Source organism: Carcharodon carcharias, chromosome 10 (genome assembly GCF_017639515.1).
Source record: "Carcharodon carcharias isolate sCarCar2 chromosome 10, sCarCar2.pri, whole genome shotgun sequence".
Lineage (NCBI taxonomy): Eukaryota > Metazoa > Chordata > Chondrichthyes > Lamniformes > Lamnidae > Carcharodon > Carcharodon carcharias.
Genome location: NC_054476.1, coordinates 18840193 through 18859436, shown reverse-complemented (window position 1 = coordinate 18859436; position 19244 = coordinate 18840193). Strand labels below are relative to the sequence as shown.

The 19244-nt window shown below is 40.4% G+C and overlaps 1 protein-coding gene across 6 annotated transcripts in view; it reads left to right on the top strand.

Annotated features, from left to right (window-relative positions):
- The window catches only part of LOC121283444 (protein kinase C-binding protein NELL1-like), an 839758-nt gene that overhangs the window by 193542 nt on the left and 626972 nt on the right, over positions 1–19244 (top strand). For all 6 annotated transcript variants that reach the window (XM_041198022.1, XM_041198019.1, XM_041198018.1 and 3 more), the window contains one exon: positions 5040–5113. In XM_041198022.1, coding sequence (XP_041053956.1) covers positions 5040–5113 — 74 coding nt within the window. The remainder of the gene's footprint in view (positions 1–5039; positions 5114–19244) is intronic.

Genomic DNA, 19244 nt, shown 5'->3' with positions numbered 1-19244 from the left:
TCACTCCTTTTGAGTGAGGCAGAACATGTTATCATCTATTACCTATTGGGGTCTTACTGAGAAGGGGCATTTTACATCCTTATATCATGGAAAGCTAGAGTACGGTCTTAACAATAGCTACCTTTTATCAGTGGTTGATAATCAATGTCATGACTGGCATACCACTGATAATAGCTACATACAATGTTCACAACATATTTTAATCATATTTTTATCTATCTACACTTTCAATTATCTCTCATGACAACAAAAAACTACATTTATTTTGTACTTTTAACATATTAAAATACCCCAGTGCATTTTATAGGAGTATTAGCAAACAAAATCTGGCAGTGAGTCAAATAAGGTAATATTAAGACCCAGCTGATTAGAGAAGTAGGTTTCAAGGGGCATCTTAAAGAAGGAGAGGGTGGTAGAAAGGCAGAGAGATTTAAGGATGGAAATTATTATTATAATATTGTGTTTGATGTGGTGGGAGAGTTTTCACAACCCACCAGCCATTGTCTCCATTGAGTCATGTTTGAGACAGGCAGTGGTGACATCCTGATACCATTCACTCTTCAATATTTATATAAATAAACAATTGATGCTTACAAAACAAAAACAGAATTACCTGGAAAAACTCAGCAGGTCTGGCAGCATCGGCGGAGAAGAAAAGAGTTGACGTTTCGAGTCCTCATGACCCTTCGACAGAACTTGAGTTTGAGTACAAGAAAGAGTTGAAATATAAGCTGGTTTAAGGTGTGTGTGTGGGGGGCGGAGAGATAGAGAGAGAGAGAGAGGTGGGGGTGTGGTTACACCCCCACCTCTCTCTCTCTCTCTCTATCTCTCCGCCCCCCACACACACACCTTAAACCAGCTTATATTTCAACTCTTTCTTGTACTCAAACTCAAGTTCTGTCGAAGGGTCATGAGGACTCGAAACGTCAACTCTTTTCTTCTCCGCCGATGCTGCCAGACCTGCTGAGTTTTTCCAGGTAATTCTGTTTTTGTTTTGGATTTCCAGCATCCGCAGTTTTTTTGTTTTTATAATTGATGCTTACAACTGTGCGCAGCCAGTCATTTTGGTTGTGCCATTAATGCCTTTCCAGTCACTCCTTTTGAGTGAGGCAGAACATGTTATCATCTATTACCTATTGGGGTCTTACTGAGAAGGGGCATTTTACATCCCTATATCATGGAATTATTAATTAGCTCTGGTATTGCTGTCAAGGTAATTAGAGTTATCATTGACACTGTTTGCCTTCTGGGAGTAACAGAAACTCTAAACTTTAGGTCGAAGAGTGACAATATGCTTTCTATAATAAAAGGAAAATGTGGCAGATGCTGGAGATTTGAAATAAAAAAACAATGTGCTGGAAAACTCAGCAGGTCTGTCAGTTTCTGTGGAGTGAGAAACAGAGTAAATGTTTTGAATACATTATGACTCATCTTTGGAACTTAATTTAATATGCTTTCTATGTTTAATCTTATTTGCACTACTCCATTAATTTACCGCATTAGAATTTGTCAGGCTGACTTGGAAAGGTTCTACTCCTGACGTGGAACCTCATTTGATATTGAGGTAGGACCGTACCATGATAAGGCCCGCTTTGTGACCAATGCTCCATGGTGGAATTGGAACTTTTCAAAATATCTCCTTTCTAAGAATCAACTGTCTTTTCATTACTGAATCATTAGAATTATCTGGAATCATATCTGTATAGAATTAAGTGAATTGTCTTTAATTTTAGTTGCACCTTCACTGTCTTTTTTAACTTCAGTTATTATTCTGAAATTACAGTCACTTCTAGTGTCTCTTCAGCAACTGACTGCAGCTGACCAGTGGAATCTGTGGAGATCATTAGGTGGATCATTTCTTTCTTTTACCATTACTATGTAGAAACATTGATGGCTTTCACATAATAATCATCCAATTTATAGATTAGTTCCCAGGTTTGTTTAGAGATATTTTGATGTAACCAAAATGCCTGTGCAGCGACTCGACCTCATCAGTGTAATTCAAAGTCACGTATTTCATTTTTAACTTAATGCAAAGTAAGCTGTCAACTAGAATTGCCGAGGTAGCAGAACTTAGTGTGAGGTGCATACTTTTGATAGTTTTTGTTGGAAAGCTTCAAAGAGAATGAAAGTAGCACAGGCCACTACCATAACAGTGAAAGCAGCAATCCATGTCCATATTTACATCTCTAGTCCCTCACCATTAATGATTATTCTTCCCAATTTCTGTATAACCCTTGAGTGATTAGATTTCTTGATTAATTTGAACTCTCAGAACAATCACTTGAGCGTACTTTTCTAACATTATTGATTCTGGTATGTTCAACGGTTATTTTATGAGTGGTGGTTTTCTGCAGTATATTGTTTAAAATGATGAAACATTCAAGTTTTCCAGTGTGGATGTTCATGATTTGGAATTCAGACCAATTGTCTTGCATGTAAAAGTGACAGTCTAGTTCCAGCTCACTTTCTCAGAGACAAACTGATCCAGGTAGTGAACTATTCGAATTTTATTTATCTTGTTCTAAAGGCAGACATCAGACCTCCTCTCTGTCCCCAAGTTGAATTTTTTTCTCACTTTGCAATTTAATTTGTGATTTATGCTTTAATCCTTTTGATCTCAGCGAGTGTGCCATTTGTGAATATTTGGCCAGTCTCTTATCATTGACTTTTACTTATTTAATTTAAAACCTGGTGGAAATGTGCCACTGTTGGAACCTTACGAATGTGAAACTTGCATCAGTGTTTGTCTGTGTGTAGGAATGACTTTGTAACTGTGACATTTCTTGCACGGTTTATTGATATTCTTCAAATGTTCTAGTGACTGACATGTTAAATGTTGCCAGTTAAAGAAATAAATTACATTATTTAGTCTCATTTACTGTCTGTAGAATGTCCCAAGTGTTTCACAATCAATGAATTACTGTTGAAATATAGTTAGCTATGTCTACAAATACAGCAGCCCAATTTACACACACAGCCCCACAAACAGTTAATGGCTATTTGGTCAATTTTGGTGCTTATTGGTTGAAGGATGCACTTTTTTCTAGGACACCTGGAAAACTCTCTTCATTTTGAATAGTGCCCTTTGATCTTTTACATCACCTGAACAGGCTGACAGATGGGATGGTGATTTAATGCCTCATCCTAAAGAGGGTACCTCTGATTTTGCAGCATTCCCTCAATACTGCACTGAAGTGTCAGTGTTAAATCTGTCAAGTTTTGCTGATGCCTTCAGGAGCCAGCATCGCCCCCAGCAGCAACATAAACTGAAGGCAGGGTTTTGCAGTTTCTTCATGAGATCACAAGATAGGTTTGGATGAAGAAAGCTCTTTGGCACATTTAATTTTATCTTTCTGGCATACCTATACTGTGATTTTCTCATTACAGATTCTGGCTTTCTCTGAGAGGAGTTTAGGATCTGTAACTCAGCCAGATTTCCTTACAAACTGGTCAAAGCTATTTAACAACTTCTGTGTAAAGAATTAGTGTCTAATGCTGTTTTAACTTTTTCATTCACAACCCTGAACATGTGCTCAATTATCCTGGTCTATTTAAAGGTATCATTTCAGGTTTAAGTTCTGGGATTCTTTCCCTAAACCGCTCTTTCTTCCTTTAGGATCTCCTTAAAACCTACTGTAAAGTAATAGGTTAATGGTTATGTTAATAAGACCATGATGATGTTAATGAACTGGGACATCAGGGGTCAGATGACCGAGAGGCTCCAAGGGAGCTAGACGCAGAACAGTCTGTGTCCTGAATGTACTCATTATGATTCCTTGTGAATCGTGCAGATAAATAGTTTCAGCAAACTGATACTACCTGTCTCAAGTCACTTGTAGCCAAGGTAAAACCTCACCGAAAGACTGAACTCTTTCATCTGTCCTAATATTGCCTTATGTGGCAGGTGGTCAAATTTTGTTTCATAAGGCTCTGGTGGGACATTTTACTGCATTAAAGGTGCTATATAAATGCAAGTAGTTGTTTACATTATTCCATTATATAGCTTATGCACATCTATAGGGCTCCAGTAAGATACTCTGAAGATCTTTGAGGAACTCATCAAGTTACTCCTCATCTTCTTTCCTATGACTTCCTCCCCTTTGTCTTGTCTCCTTGGCCAACACGTCCCTTTATGTCTCGGTGAGCTGAACTGTATGAGTAGCCCTGATGCTAACCTTGAGCGTGATCATCTAGTAGAGATCAGGAAAGTGATTTGATTTTCACTTACTGGCTGTTATGGACTTTGCCAAGTCACTGAGGCTGGTAGGGCAGCCAGAAAATTAAATCATAAACACAGCTTGTTTTTATTTTGTGGTTCTGGTGCTCTGGAAGTGCTGTGAAATTTGACCCAAAGCTGGTCCCAAAATCCCTGGGTGGAATAGGCCGTATTTCAGGGCTGTTATAGGGAGAAGTACTATCAAATCAAGTTTCTGTTATTTCTGTCTATTGTCCTGAACTCTGGCTACGCAAAGAGGTTAAACAACTGCAGACTTGACTGTGGTCTCCATCAAAGATGTTCCTCAGGTGATCGCTAGGTTGGGAGTGCTGAAACGTGGCCTTACTTGTTAATGGATCGTATTTTGTAATTATATTTCCCTCCTTCCTGTCAGCTGGAAGTTTCTCCTCTATTCACTGCTGTACATCCCAGCAGGGTGGATCTTTGGAAGCTGCTTTCAAGAGGAAGCCTGATGTGAATGTCCAATAAGACTGGGATTTGAACTCAGGTCATTCAGTCGTGGCACAGTTGAACAATTTGACCTCTATTCACACATAGCACAGAAAAGCTGATGGGCTGTGTTGAAACAGAATGTTGAACTGTTCCTTTCATAAATTATTTCCTGTGGGAATATATTCTTATAATTATTGTTCATATTATTCAATTTTTGGACACTGCTGCTAATACACTGCAGTAGTTAACTGCTCATTCAGTACATGTAACAACCATTCTGACGGTGCACTGGAGTGATCATGTGCGGTTCTTTCTTCCAAACTGACAGATTACATATAACAGCAATCTATTCTATTTGATTCTGCAGCCATATGTCTCTATGGGGGTCAGAAGCTTGCTGAAGGGCAGCGAGCATTGAAAGCCAACTGTCGGGAGTGCAGAGTAAGTATGAACTTGTTATATTTTTGTAACCATATTCTGCAGTACACCATCATCCAATTATTTCAAATTGAATCAGATCTATTAGAAGTGGGGACCGTTTGAAAATGTAACATTCACAATCCAGGACAGGGTGAGACTGCAAGGAGATGTGCATGGAGTTTCCAGATCCAGCCAAACAAACACAACTTGGCCATTTTAAATTGCTTGCATCTGATAAGCATTGTCTTCAAATCCACCAGTGATATTCTACACCGGCCAGCAAAAAAACAAATGATCATATGTGAAACAAGGTAGCCCATTTAGCCTGCTCTTTTCTGGAACAATAACAAACTGCAGTCTGACATGTCTAATAAATAAGCAGAATCATTGCTTGACACTTGTGAAAGGACAACAGGACATACCACCAGCAGCATTTGCTTTAATATTCACGATATTTTACACCTGGTCACCCTAGTAGCACTGGACCGGTAATTCTGTGTTGGCTTTGAAAGTTGGACTAATGTTTGTTTAGTGCGTCACGAACAGAATTCACCTTCATGAACAGAACTGCATTGTAAAAACCAAACAGTCCATCATCTCTAAGGAGGTCAGCCAGGAATACTGTCTATAGATGCATACCTGGTTTTGTCTCTGGTTCAGTTAGATGGTCTCTCACCTGCAGAAGTCCCCGAGTACCTTCCCTATTTTCCTTAGGATGATTTTTTTTTTTGTTTCTTAGCCTTGCCTTCCTTGCACTATTGCAAATCTGGATTAAATTCGGCACAACTCCCCTAACCTCCCCTTGCCACTTACAATCTCTGGTATAACATGTCTCAGCAGTATATGTTGCATTATTCAGGATATATCCTCATTCTTTTTCTTTTGATGCTGACAACATAGCACTGGGTCAGCATGTTAAGGATTTCCATTGTATTTAGTTATGCAATTTTTTTGTCCGTTTTCTATTGAATTTTGACGTTATTTGATACGCTGGATGCCTTTCACACCTCCTTGCCTACAGGGTTTTTTTTTAGTTTGATTTGCCCTCCTAGTCTGTGATGACGTTTCAATTTATAATTTGTGTTGAATATCTTGGATCTGGCCCAGCACCAGTTTGCCTGGTCTTGTGCATCCCACAAGTGTAAAGCTTGTTCCAAGAATAGCAAGAGGGTACAACGTGACAATATCATTTGCTGGATGTCCGAGCTTAATGACCACAGCTACAAAGGAGGCTTTAGGAGCTGCACCAAATAAATGCAGCCTTTCCACTGAAGGTCGAATGGAGAAGTGATTGGAGGCAGGAGTTATTCTCCCACCATATAGCTGAGCAATGCGCCTTGATGACTTGAGGCAAGAGTTTTTACTGACTCAAGTCACCCGCTTTAGCTTCGCTTACAAGACTGCTCAGTCTCAGAGTGATTATTCGAGTTTGTAACTTGAACCCCATTAAAATTAAAATTTTAAACCCAAGCATGCACTAAATGTTTTGTCGATTAACTGGAAAATCCCAGCATTACATACCCACAGACAATGTAAGACATATATTAGAAGTTACTGTTGTATGTCCAGGTAATATTTGATGCCTTATTTAACTCAAATGAGTTGTCCTATGTTAGTCAACATGAATAATACTAATTATTGTTATATTCTTCCAACAACCCAAATAAAGTGTAGCATCAGCTGAAAACCATCTAACTCTTGGGTAACCAAAAATCAGGAAATTAATGGCAACAGAGCTGCCTCTTTAACATTACTTTCTGTCCTTAACTCTTTGAGTGCAAGGATACCCTGCTTATTGAATACTTACATATGAACATACATATCTAAGAATTAGGAGCAGGAGTAGACAGTTCAGCTCCTCAAGTCTGCTCTGCCATTTGATAACATCATAGCTGATCTGATTGTGGCCTCAACTCTACTTTTCCTGTCTGCGCTCCTTTGTTAATCAAGAATCTATCTCACACAGCATTAAAAATATCCAATGACCATGCCTCCACTGCACTCTGGGGAAGAGAATTCCACAGACTAACGACCCTTTATCACCGCCTTATTTTTAACCTGTGTCCGCTAGTTCTAGTCTCTCCCACAAGGGGGAACATCCTTTCAGTGTCTGTCCTGTCAAATACCGTCAGGATCTTATATGTTTCAATAAGATCAACTCTCATTCTTCTAAACAACAGTGGACACAGGCCCAATCTGTCCAATCTTTCCTCATAGGAAAATCCCTTCATCCCAGAAATCAGTTGAGTGAACCTACTCTGCACTGCTTCTAATACAATTATATCCTTCCTTAAATAAGGGGACCAAAACTGTACATAGTACTCCAGATGTGGTCTCACCAACACCCTGTACAACTATAGCAAAACTTCCCAACTTTTATATTCCATTCCCCTTACAATAAATGACAACATTCCATTTGCCTTCCCAATCAGTTGTTGTATCTGCATACTAACTTATTGTGATTCACATACCAGGGCACCCAGATCCCTCTGTACCTCAAAGTTCTACAATCTCTCTCCATTTAAATAATATGCTGTTTTTGTATTTTTCCTGCCAAAGTGGGCAAATTCACATTGTCACTTAACCTATCTGTATCCCTTTGCAGACTCCTTATGTCCTCTTCACAACTTACTCTCCGACCTATCTTTGTGTCGTCATCAAATTTAGCAACTAGACATTTGGTCCCTTCATCCAAGTCATTGATATAATTTGTAAGTAGTTGAGGCCCCAGCACTGATCCCTTTGGCACTCCACTCGTTACATCTTGCCAACCTGAAAATGACCCACTTATGACCACCCTGTGTTTCCTGTTAGCTAACCAATCCTCTATCCATGCTAATAGGTTACCCCTACACCATGAGCTCTTATTTTGTGCAGTGACGTTTGATGAGGCACCTTGTCAAATGCCTTTTGGAAATCCAAGTATACCACATCTACAGCTTCCCTTTATCCACATTGCTTGTTACTTCCTCAAAGAACGCTAATAAAATAATCAAACGTGATTTCCCTTTCACAAAACCATGTTGACTCTGCCTGGTTGCATTGAGATTTTCTAAGTTCCTTGCTCTAATCTCCTTAATAATAGGTTCCATCATTTTCCCTGTGACAGATGTTAGGCTAATTGATCCGTAGTTTCCTGCTTTTTGTTTCCCTCCTTTAATACAGGTCTTACATTCACTATTTTTGATTCTGATGGGACCTTTCCAGGATACAGGGAATTTTGGAAAATTAAAACCAATGCATCTTCTATCTCAGCAGTCACTTTTAAGACCCTTGGATGAAGTTCATCAACAATAGCATAAATAGTACAAAAAAGGAATATAAGATAAAGGAATGCACATTCAACCCCCGTGCCTGTTCAGATCAGGGCTCGGTCGGTGGTGGTGCTACCGAGCCACTCTTGGTGATGGAGATTGAAGTCCCCAGAGCACATTCCGCTTCCTCCCAGTGGTGTTCAACAAGGAGGAGCACTGACTCATCAGCTGAGGGGGGACAGTACGTGGTAATCAGCAGGAGGTTTCCTTGCCCATGTTTGACCTGATGCCATGAGACTTCATGGAGTCCGGAATCGATGTTGAGGGCTCCCAGGGCAATTCCCTCCCTATTGTATATCACCGTGCCGTCACCTCTGCTGGGTCTGTCCTACCGGTGGGACAGGACATACCCAGGGATGATGATGGTGGTGTCTGGGACATTATCTGTAAGGTACGATTCTGTGAGTATGATATGTCAAGCTGTTGCTTGACTGGCCTGTGGGACAGCTCTCCAAATTTTGGCACAAGCCCCCAGATGTTAATAAGGAGGACTTTGCAGGGTTGACAGGGCTGAGTTTGCCATTGTCGTTTCTGATGCCTAAAACGATGCTGAGTGGTCCATTCGGTTTCAGTCCTTATAGACTTCGTAGCAATTTTATACAACTGAGTGCCTTGCTAGGCCATTTCAGAGGGCAGTTAAGAGTCAGCCACATTGCTGTGAGGTTGGAGTCACATGTAGGCCTGACCAGGTAAGGACGGCAGATTACCTTCCCTAAAGGGCATTTAGCCCAAGTATCATTCTGGTGAGTCTGTGCAGCACCCCCTCCAAGGCCAGTATATCCTCCCTAAACTGAGGTTCTGAGAACTGAGCACAGTACTCTAAATGAGGTCTAATGGAGCTTTATATCTAACATAACTTCCATGCCTCTACATTTCAGAGATAAAGATCCATATTCCATGAGCCTTTTAAATTATTTTTGCACCTGCCCACTAGTTTTTTGTAATTTCTGTACTTGGACCCTTAAGTATCTCTGCTCTTCTCCAATTCTTAGCTTCTCATCGATTAGAAAATCCTCTGACCTATCGTTCTTAGGCTCAAAGTGATGATCTCATCCTTCCCCACACCATCTGCGATAACATCATGCAGGTAGTGCAGCTGTCCCCTGGAGTCCTGCTCACCGATCGGTTTTCCATGTTGAATACTGATGAGGGTGTTGGTTCCTCAGAGTGCAGTCACAGCCATGTTTGTGGCATCACAGGTAGCTCTGCTCTATGGGAGGAGAGGAAGAAGGGGAGAAGAGCAGTAGTGATAGGGGATTCATTATTTAGAGGGAAAGACAGGCATGTCTGTGGCCGTAGACATGATTCCAAGATGGTATGTTGCCTCCTTGGTGCAAGGGTCAAGGGTGTCATGGAGCGGCTGCAGGACATTCTTCTGGGGGAGGGTGTTCAGCCAGAGGTTGTGGTCCACTTGGTACCAATGACTTAGATAGGGAAGGAGATGAAGCCCTGAAAGTAGATTTCAGGGAGCTAGGAAGAAGATTGAAAAGCAGGACCTCTAAAGCAGCAATCTCAGGATTACTCCCAGTCCCATGTGCAAATGAGTATAGAAACAGGAGAACTGAGCGATTGAACACGGTTGGAAAGCTGGTGTAGGAGGGAGAGCATCAGATACCTGAGGCATTGAGATGGGTTCTGGGGGAGTTGGGACCTGTACAAGCCGGGCAGTCTACACCTGAACAGGACTGGGACAAGTATCCTCGCTGGCAGATTTGCTAGTTCTGTTGTGGGGGTGGTTTAAACGAGATTGGCAGAGGGATGGGAACCTGAGGGAAAATTCAAAGCAGGGAATTGGAGATAGAGAATTAGTGAGTGTCTCTGAAAGACAGAAGAAGCACAGGTTAAAAAGTGTACAATGCATTCATTTGGCAGTGTTAAAAGGTGTGTATGTAAACGCAAGGAGTTCGGCAAATAAAGCCAATGAGCTGAGGGCACAGATAGATGCATGGCAGCAAAATATCATCGCTATAATGGAAAATTGGCTTAAAGAGGGGCAAAGATGGCAGCTTAACATCCTTGGATATAAAGTTTTCAGGCAGGATAGCAAGGGAGATAAAAAAGATGGAGGTGTAGCATTATTGGTAAAAGAAACTATTACAGCTGTGAGGAGGGATGATATCCTAAATGAAGCATCAAATGAGGCCATATGGGTTGAGCTCAGAAATAAAGGGGCAGTCACACTACTAGGGGTATACTATAGGCCTCCAAATAATGGAAGGAAGTTAGAAGAGCAAATATGTAGGCACATTGCTGAGTGCACAAACAATAGGGCAGTAATAACTGGGGATTTTAACTACCCTAATATCAACTGGTATATGAGCAGGGCACAGAAGGCAGACAATTCTTGAACTGCATTCAAGAGAACTTTTCCAGCCAGCTTGTTACAAGCCCAACAAGAGGGGTTGCAATTCTAGATTTAGCCCTAGGAAATGAAGCTGGGCAAGTGGATGAAGTAGCGGTAGGTGACTATTTTGGAGATAGTGACCATATACAGTTAGATGTAGCATCATTATGGAAGACAACAAAGGTAGAACAGGAGTAAAAGTTCTAAAAAATGGAAAGAGAAATTTTACAAAGCTGAGAGGTGAACTGGCGAAAATGGACTGGATACAGCGAATTGAAGGGAAACCTGTCAAATCTGTAGCAAGGTATTCAAAAGTGAGAATCTACGGGCACAGTTTAGACATGTCCCCGCAAAGAGAAAGGGTGGTACTGCCAAATAAAGAGCCCTCTGGTTATCCAGAAGCATACAAGGCCAAATAAAGCAGAAAAAGAGAGCATATGAGAGTCACATAAAGCTTAATACTGTAGAAAGCCTAGAGGATTATAGAAAATACAGGGGTCAAATAAAAAAATAAATTAGGAAAGCAAAGAGAGGATACGAAAAAATATTGGCAGGTAAAATCAAAGAAAACCTAAAGATGTTGATGCTGAAGATGTGGGCAGGGTTCTCAATGAGTACTTTGTCTTCACTAAGGAGTGGGATGATGTCGACATTCTAGTTGAAATATTAGATACAATGAGCACAATGAGAAAGGAAGTACTAGAGGGACTGGCTTCCTTGAAGGTGGATAAATTGCTAGGGCCAGCTGGATTACATTCCAGTTTGTTAAAGGAAGCTAAGGAGGAAGTAGCAAATGCTCTGAGAATCATTTTCCAATCCTCAATAGACACAGGTGAGGTACCAGAGGATTGGAGATCTGTGAACATTGTACCAATATTTAAAAAGGGTGTGAGGGATGGACCAGAAAATTATAGGCCGGTCAGTCTGACTTTGGTGGTGGGAGAATTATTGGAATCAATTCTGAGAGAGCAGGCTATACTTGACCTGGTATTGAGCAATGAGATTGGAGTAATTAATGATCTCACAGTGAAAGTGCCCCTAGGTAGCAGCGACCATAATATGATTGAATTTTACATTCAGTTTGAGGGAGAGAGCAGTGGGTCTGAGACTAAGTTTTTAAACTTAAATAAGGGCAATTATGAGGGCATTAAAGCTGAGCTGGTGAAAGTGAATTGGAAAATTAGGTTAAGGGATATGTCAATAGAGATGCAGTGGCTAATATTTAAGGGGATATTTCAGAATGCACAGAATAAATACATTCCAACGAGTAAGAAAAAGTCCAAGGAACGTACACAACATCTGTGGTTAACTAGAAAGATTAAAGACAGTATCAAACTTAAATAAAAAGTATATAATTGTGCAAAGCCAGCTGGAAGGCCAGAAGACTAGACAGGATATAAGGGACAGGAAAGAATGACTAAAAGATTAATCAGGAGGGAAAATTTAGCGTATGAGAGAAAGATAGCCAAAAATATAAAAACAGCTAGTAAGAATTTTTATACATATTTAAAAAAGAAAAGAGTTAATAAAATGAGTGTTGATCCTATAGAAAGTGAGCCTGGAGAATTGATATTGGAAAACAAGGCAATAGCAGATGAATTGAACAGGTATTTTGCATCCGTTTTCACTATAGACGATACAAGTAACATCCCAAAAGCAGCTATAAACTGGGAAATGGAAGTGGGGAATGAATTCAGGAAAATTACAGTCACCAGAGAAGTGATACTGAGTAAATTGTTGGAGCTGCGAGCTGACAAGAGCCCAGGGCCTGATGGGCTTCATCCTATGGTCTGAAAGGAAGTGTCTAGTGAGGTAGTTGATGCATTGGTTTTAATTTTCCAAAACTCCCTAGATTTGGGGAAGGTCACGTTAGTTTGGAAGATAGCAAATGTAACTCCATTATTCAAAAAGGGAGGGAGACAGAAACCGTGAAACTACAGGCCAGTTAACTTAACATCTGGCATAGGGAAAATATTAGAAGCTATTATTAAAGAAGGTATAGCAGAGCACTTGGATAAGCTCAAGGTAAACAGGCAGAGTCAACATGGTTTTGTGAAAGGTAAATCATGTTTAACCAACTTATTAGAGTTCTTTGAGGAAGTAACGTGCAGTGGATAAAGGGGAACCTTTGGACGTAGTGTACTTAGATTTCCAGAAGGCATTTGATAAAGTGCCACATCGAAGGTTATTGCAGAAAATAAAAGTTCATGGTATAGGGGGTAACATATTGACATGTATAGAAGATTGGCTGGCTAACAGAAAGAAAAGAGTAGGCATAAATAGCTCTTTTTCAGGTTCACAAGATGTAACAAGTGGCATGCTGCAGGGATCAGTGCTGGGACCTCAACTGTTTACAATTTATACAAATGACTTGGATGAAGGGATTGAAGGGATGGTTGCCAAATTTGCTGAAGACACAAAGATAGGTAGGAAAGTAATTTGTGAAGAAGATGTAAGGAGGCTACAAACAGATATAGATAGGTTAAGTGAGTGGGCAAAGATCTGGCAGATGGAGTTTAATGTGGGAAAATTGTGAAATTGTCCATTTTGCCAGGAAGAATAAAAGAGAAGCATATTATCTAAATGGTGAGAGATTGCAGAGCTCTGAGGCACCGAGGGATCTGGGTGTCCTAGTGCATGAATTACAAAAGGCTAGTATGCAAGTACAGAAAGTAATTCGGAAATCCAATAGAATGTTATCATTTATTGTGAGGGGAATTGAATACAAAAGTAGGGAGGTTAGGCTTCAGTTGTACAGGGCATTGGTGAGACCCCATTTAGATTACTGTGTACAGTATTGGTCATCTTATTTAAGGAAGGATGTAAGTGCATTGGAAGCAGTTCAGAGAAGGTTTACCAGACTTATACCTGGAATGGGTGGGTTGTCTTATGAGAAAAGGTTGGACGGACTAGACTTGTATCCATTGGAGTTTGGAAGAGTAAGAGGCAAATTGATTGAAACATATAAGATCATGAGGGCTCTTGACAGGGTGGATGTGGAGAGGATGTTTCCTTTTGTGGGATGGTCCAGCACTAGGGGCCAATGTTCAAAAATAAGGGGTCGCCCGTTTAAATTTTTTTCACTCAGAGGGTTGTGTGCCTGAGGAACTCTCTTCCTGAAAAGGTGGTGGAAGCAGAGGCTTTGACTATTTTTAAGGCAGAGATGGATAGATTCTTGGTAAGCAAGTGGGTGATAGGTTATCAGTGGTAGGTGGAATGCAGACTTCAGGTTACTGTCAGATCATCAGTGATCTTATTAAATGGTGGAGCAGGCTCGAGGGGTTAAATGGCGTACTCCTGCTCCTTGTTCATATGTTCAATAAATTATCATTTAGAAAGGCACAGATTGATCCCCCGTAATAGTAAAAGGTAGTGCAGAGGATATAGAGAGGGAGGAACTTAGAACAATCACCACCACTAGAGAAAAAGTACTGAGCAAACTAATGGGATTAAAGGGTGACAAGTCCCCAGGACCTGATGGCCTACATCCCAGAGTCTTAAAGGAAGTGGCAGCGGAGATAGTGGATGCATTGGCAATAATATTCCAAAATTCCCTGGATTCTGGAAAGGTTCCAGTGGATTGGAAAAATGCTAATATAACGCCCTTATTCAAAAAGGGATAGAGGCAGAAAGTAGGAAACTGTAGACCAGTTAATTTAACGTCTGTTGTTGGGAAATTGTTGGAGTCCATTATTAAGGAAGTAGTAATGGGGCATTTGGAAAGTCCAAATGCAATCCATGAGAGTCAGCATGGTTTTATGAAGAGTAAATCGTGTTTGACTAATTTGCTAGAGTTCTTTGAAGATGTGACAAGCAAAGTGGATAATGGGGATCCTGTAAATGTAGTATACCTGGACTTCCAGAAGGCCTTTGATAAAGTGCTGCACAAAAGATTAATACACAAGATAAGATCACATGTAGTTAGCTTGGATAGAGGATTGGCTAACCAACAGAAAGCAGAGAGTTGGGATAAATGGGTCTTTTTCTGGATGGAAAGCTGTAACTAGTGGGGTGCCAGAGGATTCTTGGTCCTTGGGCCCTAACTATTTACAATCTATATTAATGATTTGAGTTCAGGGATAGAAGGTACTATAGCTAAATTTGCAGATTACACCAAAATAGGTGGGAAAGTAAGTTGCAATGAAGAAATAAGAAAGTTACAAATGGATATGGACAGGTTAGGTGAATGGGCCAAAATTTGGCAGATGGAGTTTAATGTGGATAATTGTGAGGTTATCCATTTTGGTCAGAAGAATGAAAAGGCGACTTATTTAAATGGAGAGAAACTTCAGAATGCTTCAGTGTAGAGGGATCTGGGTGTCCTCGTTCATGAATTACTGAAAACTAGTATGCAGGTACAGCAGGTAATAAGGAAGGCAAATGTAATTTTGGCATTTATTGCTAAAGGAATAGAGTATAAAGATAGGGAAGTGCTATTGCAACTGTACAAGGCATTGGTGAGACCGTACCTGGAGTACTGTGTACAGTTTTGGTCCCCTTACTTGAGGAAGGATGTAGTTGCACTGGAGACGGTTCAGAGGAGGTTCACTAGATTGATTCCAGAAATGTGTGTCTTGTCTTACGAGGAGAGATTGAGCAGTTTAGGCCTAAACTCACTAGAGTTTAGAAGGATGAGAGGAGATCTAATTGAGCTATATAAGGTGCTAAAGGGGATAGACAAAGTATACGTGGAGTGGCTGTTTCCCCTTCTGGGGCATTCTAGAATGAGAGGCCATAGTTTTAGGCTAAGGGGTGGTAGATTTAAATCAGAGCTGAGGAGGAAATACTTTTCTCAAAGGGTCGTGAATCTGTGAAAATCACAACACAGAGTGCAGTGGATGCCGGGATGCTGAATAAATTTAAGCAGGAGATAGACAGATTTTTAATTAGTAATGGGTTAAAAGCTTATGGGGAGAGGGTGGGAAATTGGAGTTGAGGCCGAAATGAGATCAGCCATGATGGTAATGAATGGCAGGGCAGGCTCAAGCGGCTGAATTGCCTACTTCTGCTCTTAATTCTTATGTTCTTATGATCAGGAATAGTCAGCATGGTTTTGTTAGTGGAAGATCGTGTCTGACTAACTTAATTGAATTTTTTGAGGAAGTAACAAGGAGGATTGATTAGGGTAGTGTAGTAGATGTTGTCTACATGGAAGTTAGAAAGGTATTTGACAAGGTCCCACATGGCAGACTGGTCAGAAAAGTAAGATCCCATGGAATCAGGGATAGGTGGCAAGTTGGACCCAAATTGGCTCAACGACAGGAAACAAGGAGTAATGATGGATGTTTTTGCAAGTGGAACCTGGTTTCTAGTGGTGTTCCACAGGGCTCAGTGTTGTATATATTAATAACTTGGACTTAAATGTGGGAGGCATGATTGGGAAATTTGCAAATGTCACAAAAATTGGCCATGTTGTTGATAGTGAAGAGAATAGCTGTTGTCTTCAGGATGATATCAATGGTTTGGTTCAGTGGGTGGAAAAGTGGCCGATGGAATTCAATCTCGAAAAGTGTGAGGTAATGCATTCGGGGAGGACAAACAAAGCAAACGATGATTCAATATTGAGTATTGTGTATTGAGGGGTTGAGGAAGGGTGGGAGCCTTGAAGTGCATGTGCACAGGTCCCATAAGGTGGCAGGACAAATGGATAAGGTGGTAAAGAATGGAATGCTTTCCTTATTGGATGAGGTATTGAATACAAAAGCTGGGATGTAATGCTGGAACTGTATAAAATGCTGGTTAAGCTGGAATTTTGTGTACAGTTCTGGTCACCACATTACAGGAAGGACATAATTGCTCTGGAGAGAGTACAGAAGAGATTTACAAGAATGTTGCCATGGCTTGAAAATTGCAGCTATGAGGAACGATTCAATAGACTAGGGTTGTTTTCCTTTGAACAGAGGAGGCTAAGGGGCGACCTAATTTAGGTGTGCAAAATTATGATGGGTCTAGGTAGGGCAGGAATGACCTGTTACACCTAGCTGAGGGGTCAATCACCAAGGAGTATAGATTTAAGGTGATTGGCAGAACGATTAGTGAGGACATGAAGAAAAGCGTTTTCACCCAGAGGGTGGTGGGCATCTGGAATTCATTGCCTAAACTGGTGGTCGAGGCTGAAATGCTCAACTCATTTAAAAAGTGCTTGGATCTGCACCTGAAGTGCTGTAACCTGCAAGGCTATGGACCTGATGCAGGAAAGTGGGATCAAAAACGAGTGGCTAGTTTCTTTTTTCTCTTTTTTATGACTGGTGCAGATATGATGGGCTGAAAGGCCTCATTCTGCACTGTAACTTTTCAATGGTTCCATGGTTCTAACATTTTACCCGCTCACTTAATCTATCAATGTCCCTTTGCAACTTCTCCAAATTTTTGTGTCATCCACAAATTTGGATATATGGCTCTCTCTTCCTTCATCTAAGTTATTTATAAATGTAGTGAAATGCTAAGGTTCCTGGGGGATACCACATTCTGCCAATTTGAGTGCATTCCCATTATAATGACTCTGTCTCCTTCTTCCAATAAATTCCTTAAGCATGTCAATAGATTTCTTCCATGCACTCAATTTTTGTTAACAGTCCTTAATAATTGAGTTTCAGAAACAGAGCAGCATTGTGTTAACTCAGTTTAACTTAAGACACAGTGCAGCATCACAGATGCACAGCCTTAGCTGGGTTCAGTTTAACATGGTTAAATTCAGAAAATGGTGTTAAGGATTTCACAACACACCTTTTTTTACACTTATATAGCAGCATAACTAATAGTAAATGAATGGTCATAATTTAAGCTTCAACAGTTTTAAAAACAGAGATTTCCCTGCTCTGAAAATACAGCATTAATTAAGTTTACCTTGACGTTCTAGATGTCTTGACCAAAACTTGATTACGAGGCTGACTCATCACCAATTGCTTAATCCAGCTCTTCATTTGAGGGGCTTTAGTAAAATGATATTTCTGCCAAAAGGCTAACCCCTTCTGTCATGGTGTTTAATACTTGATCTCTGTGCATTGGAGTCCTTCCATTCTATGCCCACTTCACATCTTGGTTATGAGTAAAGAAAGCCCTTTTGTTGCATGCCTAGTCATTTTGGAAAATGAAGCAGATGTGTGCCTGGCACACCATAAGTAGGTCGAGCATAATCTTTGAAGGCTCAGGTGAACTCCAAGTTTGGCTTGCAGCGTACTTACATTACTAATTCTTCATTTGAGGAATATACTGTTCAGTTGAGCATTCAGATATTGGTTGTCAATACAAATCCTATTTTGCCTTTCCATACCTTTTATATGAGCTGCCACGAGTATTTTAAAAATGTCACAGATTGCTACAATGGCTACAACAATAAGAGATTGCAATTTGTATGTTTCTAAAGCAACAGTGAAAACCTTGTTTCTAAAGTGATTTGCTGCTTCTCTAGTAGGATTCCGGGCGTAAAAAGACATCGGGAATGTCCAAATTGACGTGACATGTAGGCAGAAGGAAAGCCAAACGTTGACATTTATGGCGTAACTGACTACATGCTTAAAGGACTGAAGGCACTGGATAAAGCTCATAATGGCCTTCTCCTTTTGGTTTGGTTCAAGTTTCTCTTGTCACGAGGGATGACTCATTCCAGTATGAGGAACATTGAGCAGGCAGTGACATTATCGCAACAGTCAGTTGTAGAACAACTAATGTAGCTGACGGAACAAAAGCTCAAGAGGTCATCCTCTGCAGGTTTTTCTGGCTGAAAACTGCATGTTTCTTCACAAATGGCATCAGTTATTGTATTTCTGTTTGCACAAGAAGGTTCTTTCCACCTTATTCAGCCAGCAACAGCCACCAATAGACTTTCAGCCTGATGCATTTTGAACCTAGCCCAACACCCTTGACTTTTTTCTCAGCTTGGAAAAATGAAATGATAATTCTTATGTGCTAAGTGGTAATTATCTCAGGCAACAAGGGGGCTCTGAACAGGGGAATTGAGTAGGGAAAATGGACATGAAGGAGCCTTTTGCATCCTCTGCAACTGCTTTATATCAGTATTTCATCAAAGTAGCCTCCTATCAATCATTCAGATTGCATCTGATTGTTCTTAAACAGCAATTTGCCTCTCCAGGTGAAAGATTAAAAGGGAAAAAAAAAATCTTATAGGCAACTTTTTACTGTACATTTTTGATAATGTCCTCAGATTTGGGGAGAGTGTAGAAAGTCAATGCATTAAGCTGCAAGTTCAGTTGTGAGAAGCTTCAGATGAGGTTTGACCAAGACTGTATACTTCCCAGAAGCATTAGTAACCCAAACCTATCCTTTGAATAGAGCACTGTCCCGTCTTCTGACACTAAGTTTACTCCTATGTGCATTTGGAGGTTTAGAAAATAAGGGAGATGATGGTTCACCAACCTTGAATGTAATCTTCTTTATTCTTCAAATGAAATTCAATCTTCCTGCTGCATTCAATCTGTCTTTATTATCTGAATTTGTCTGTATGGAATTAACATTCACATAATTATATGTGTTT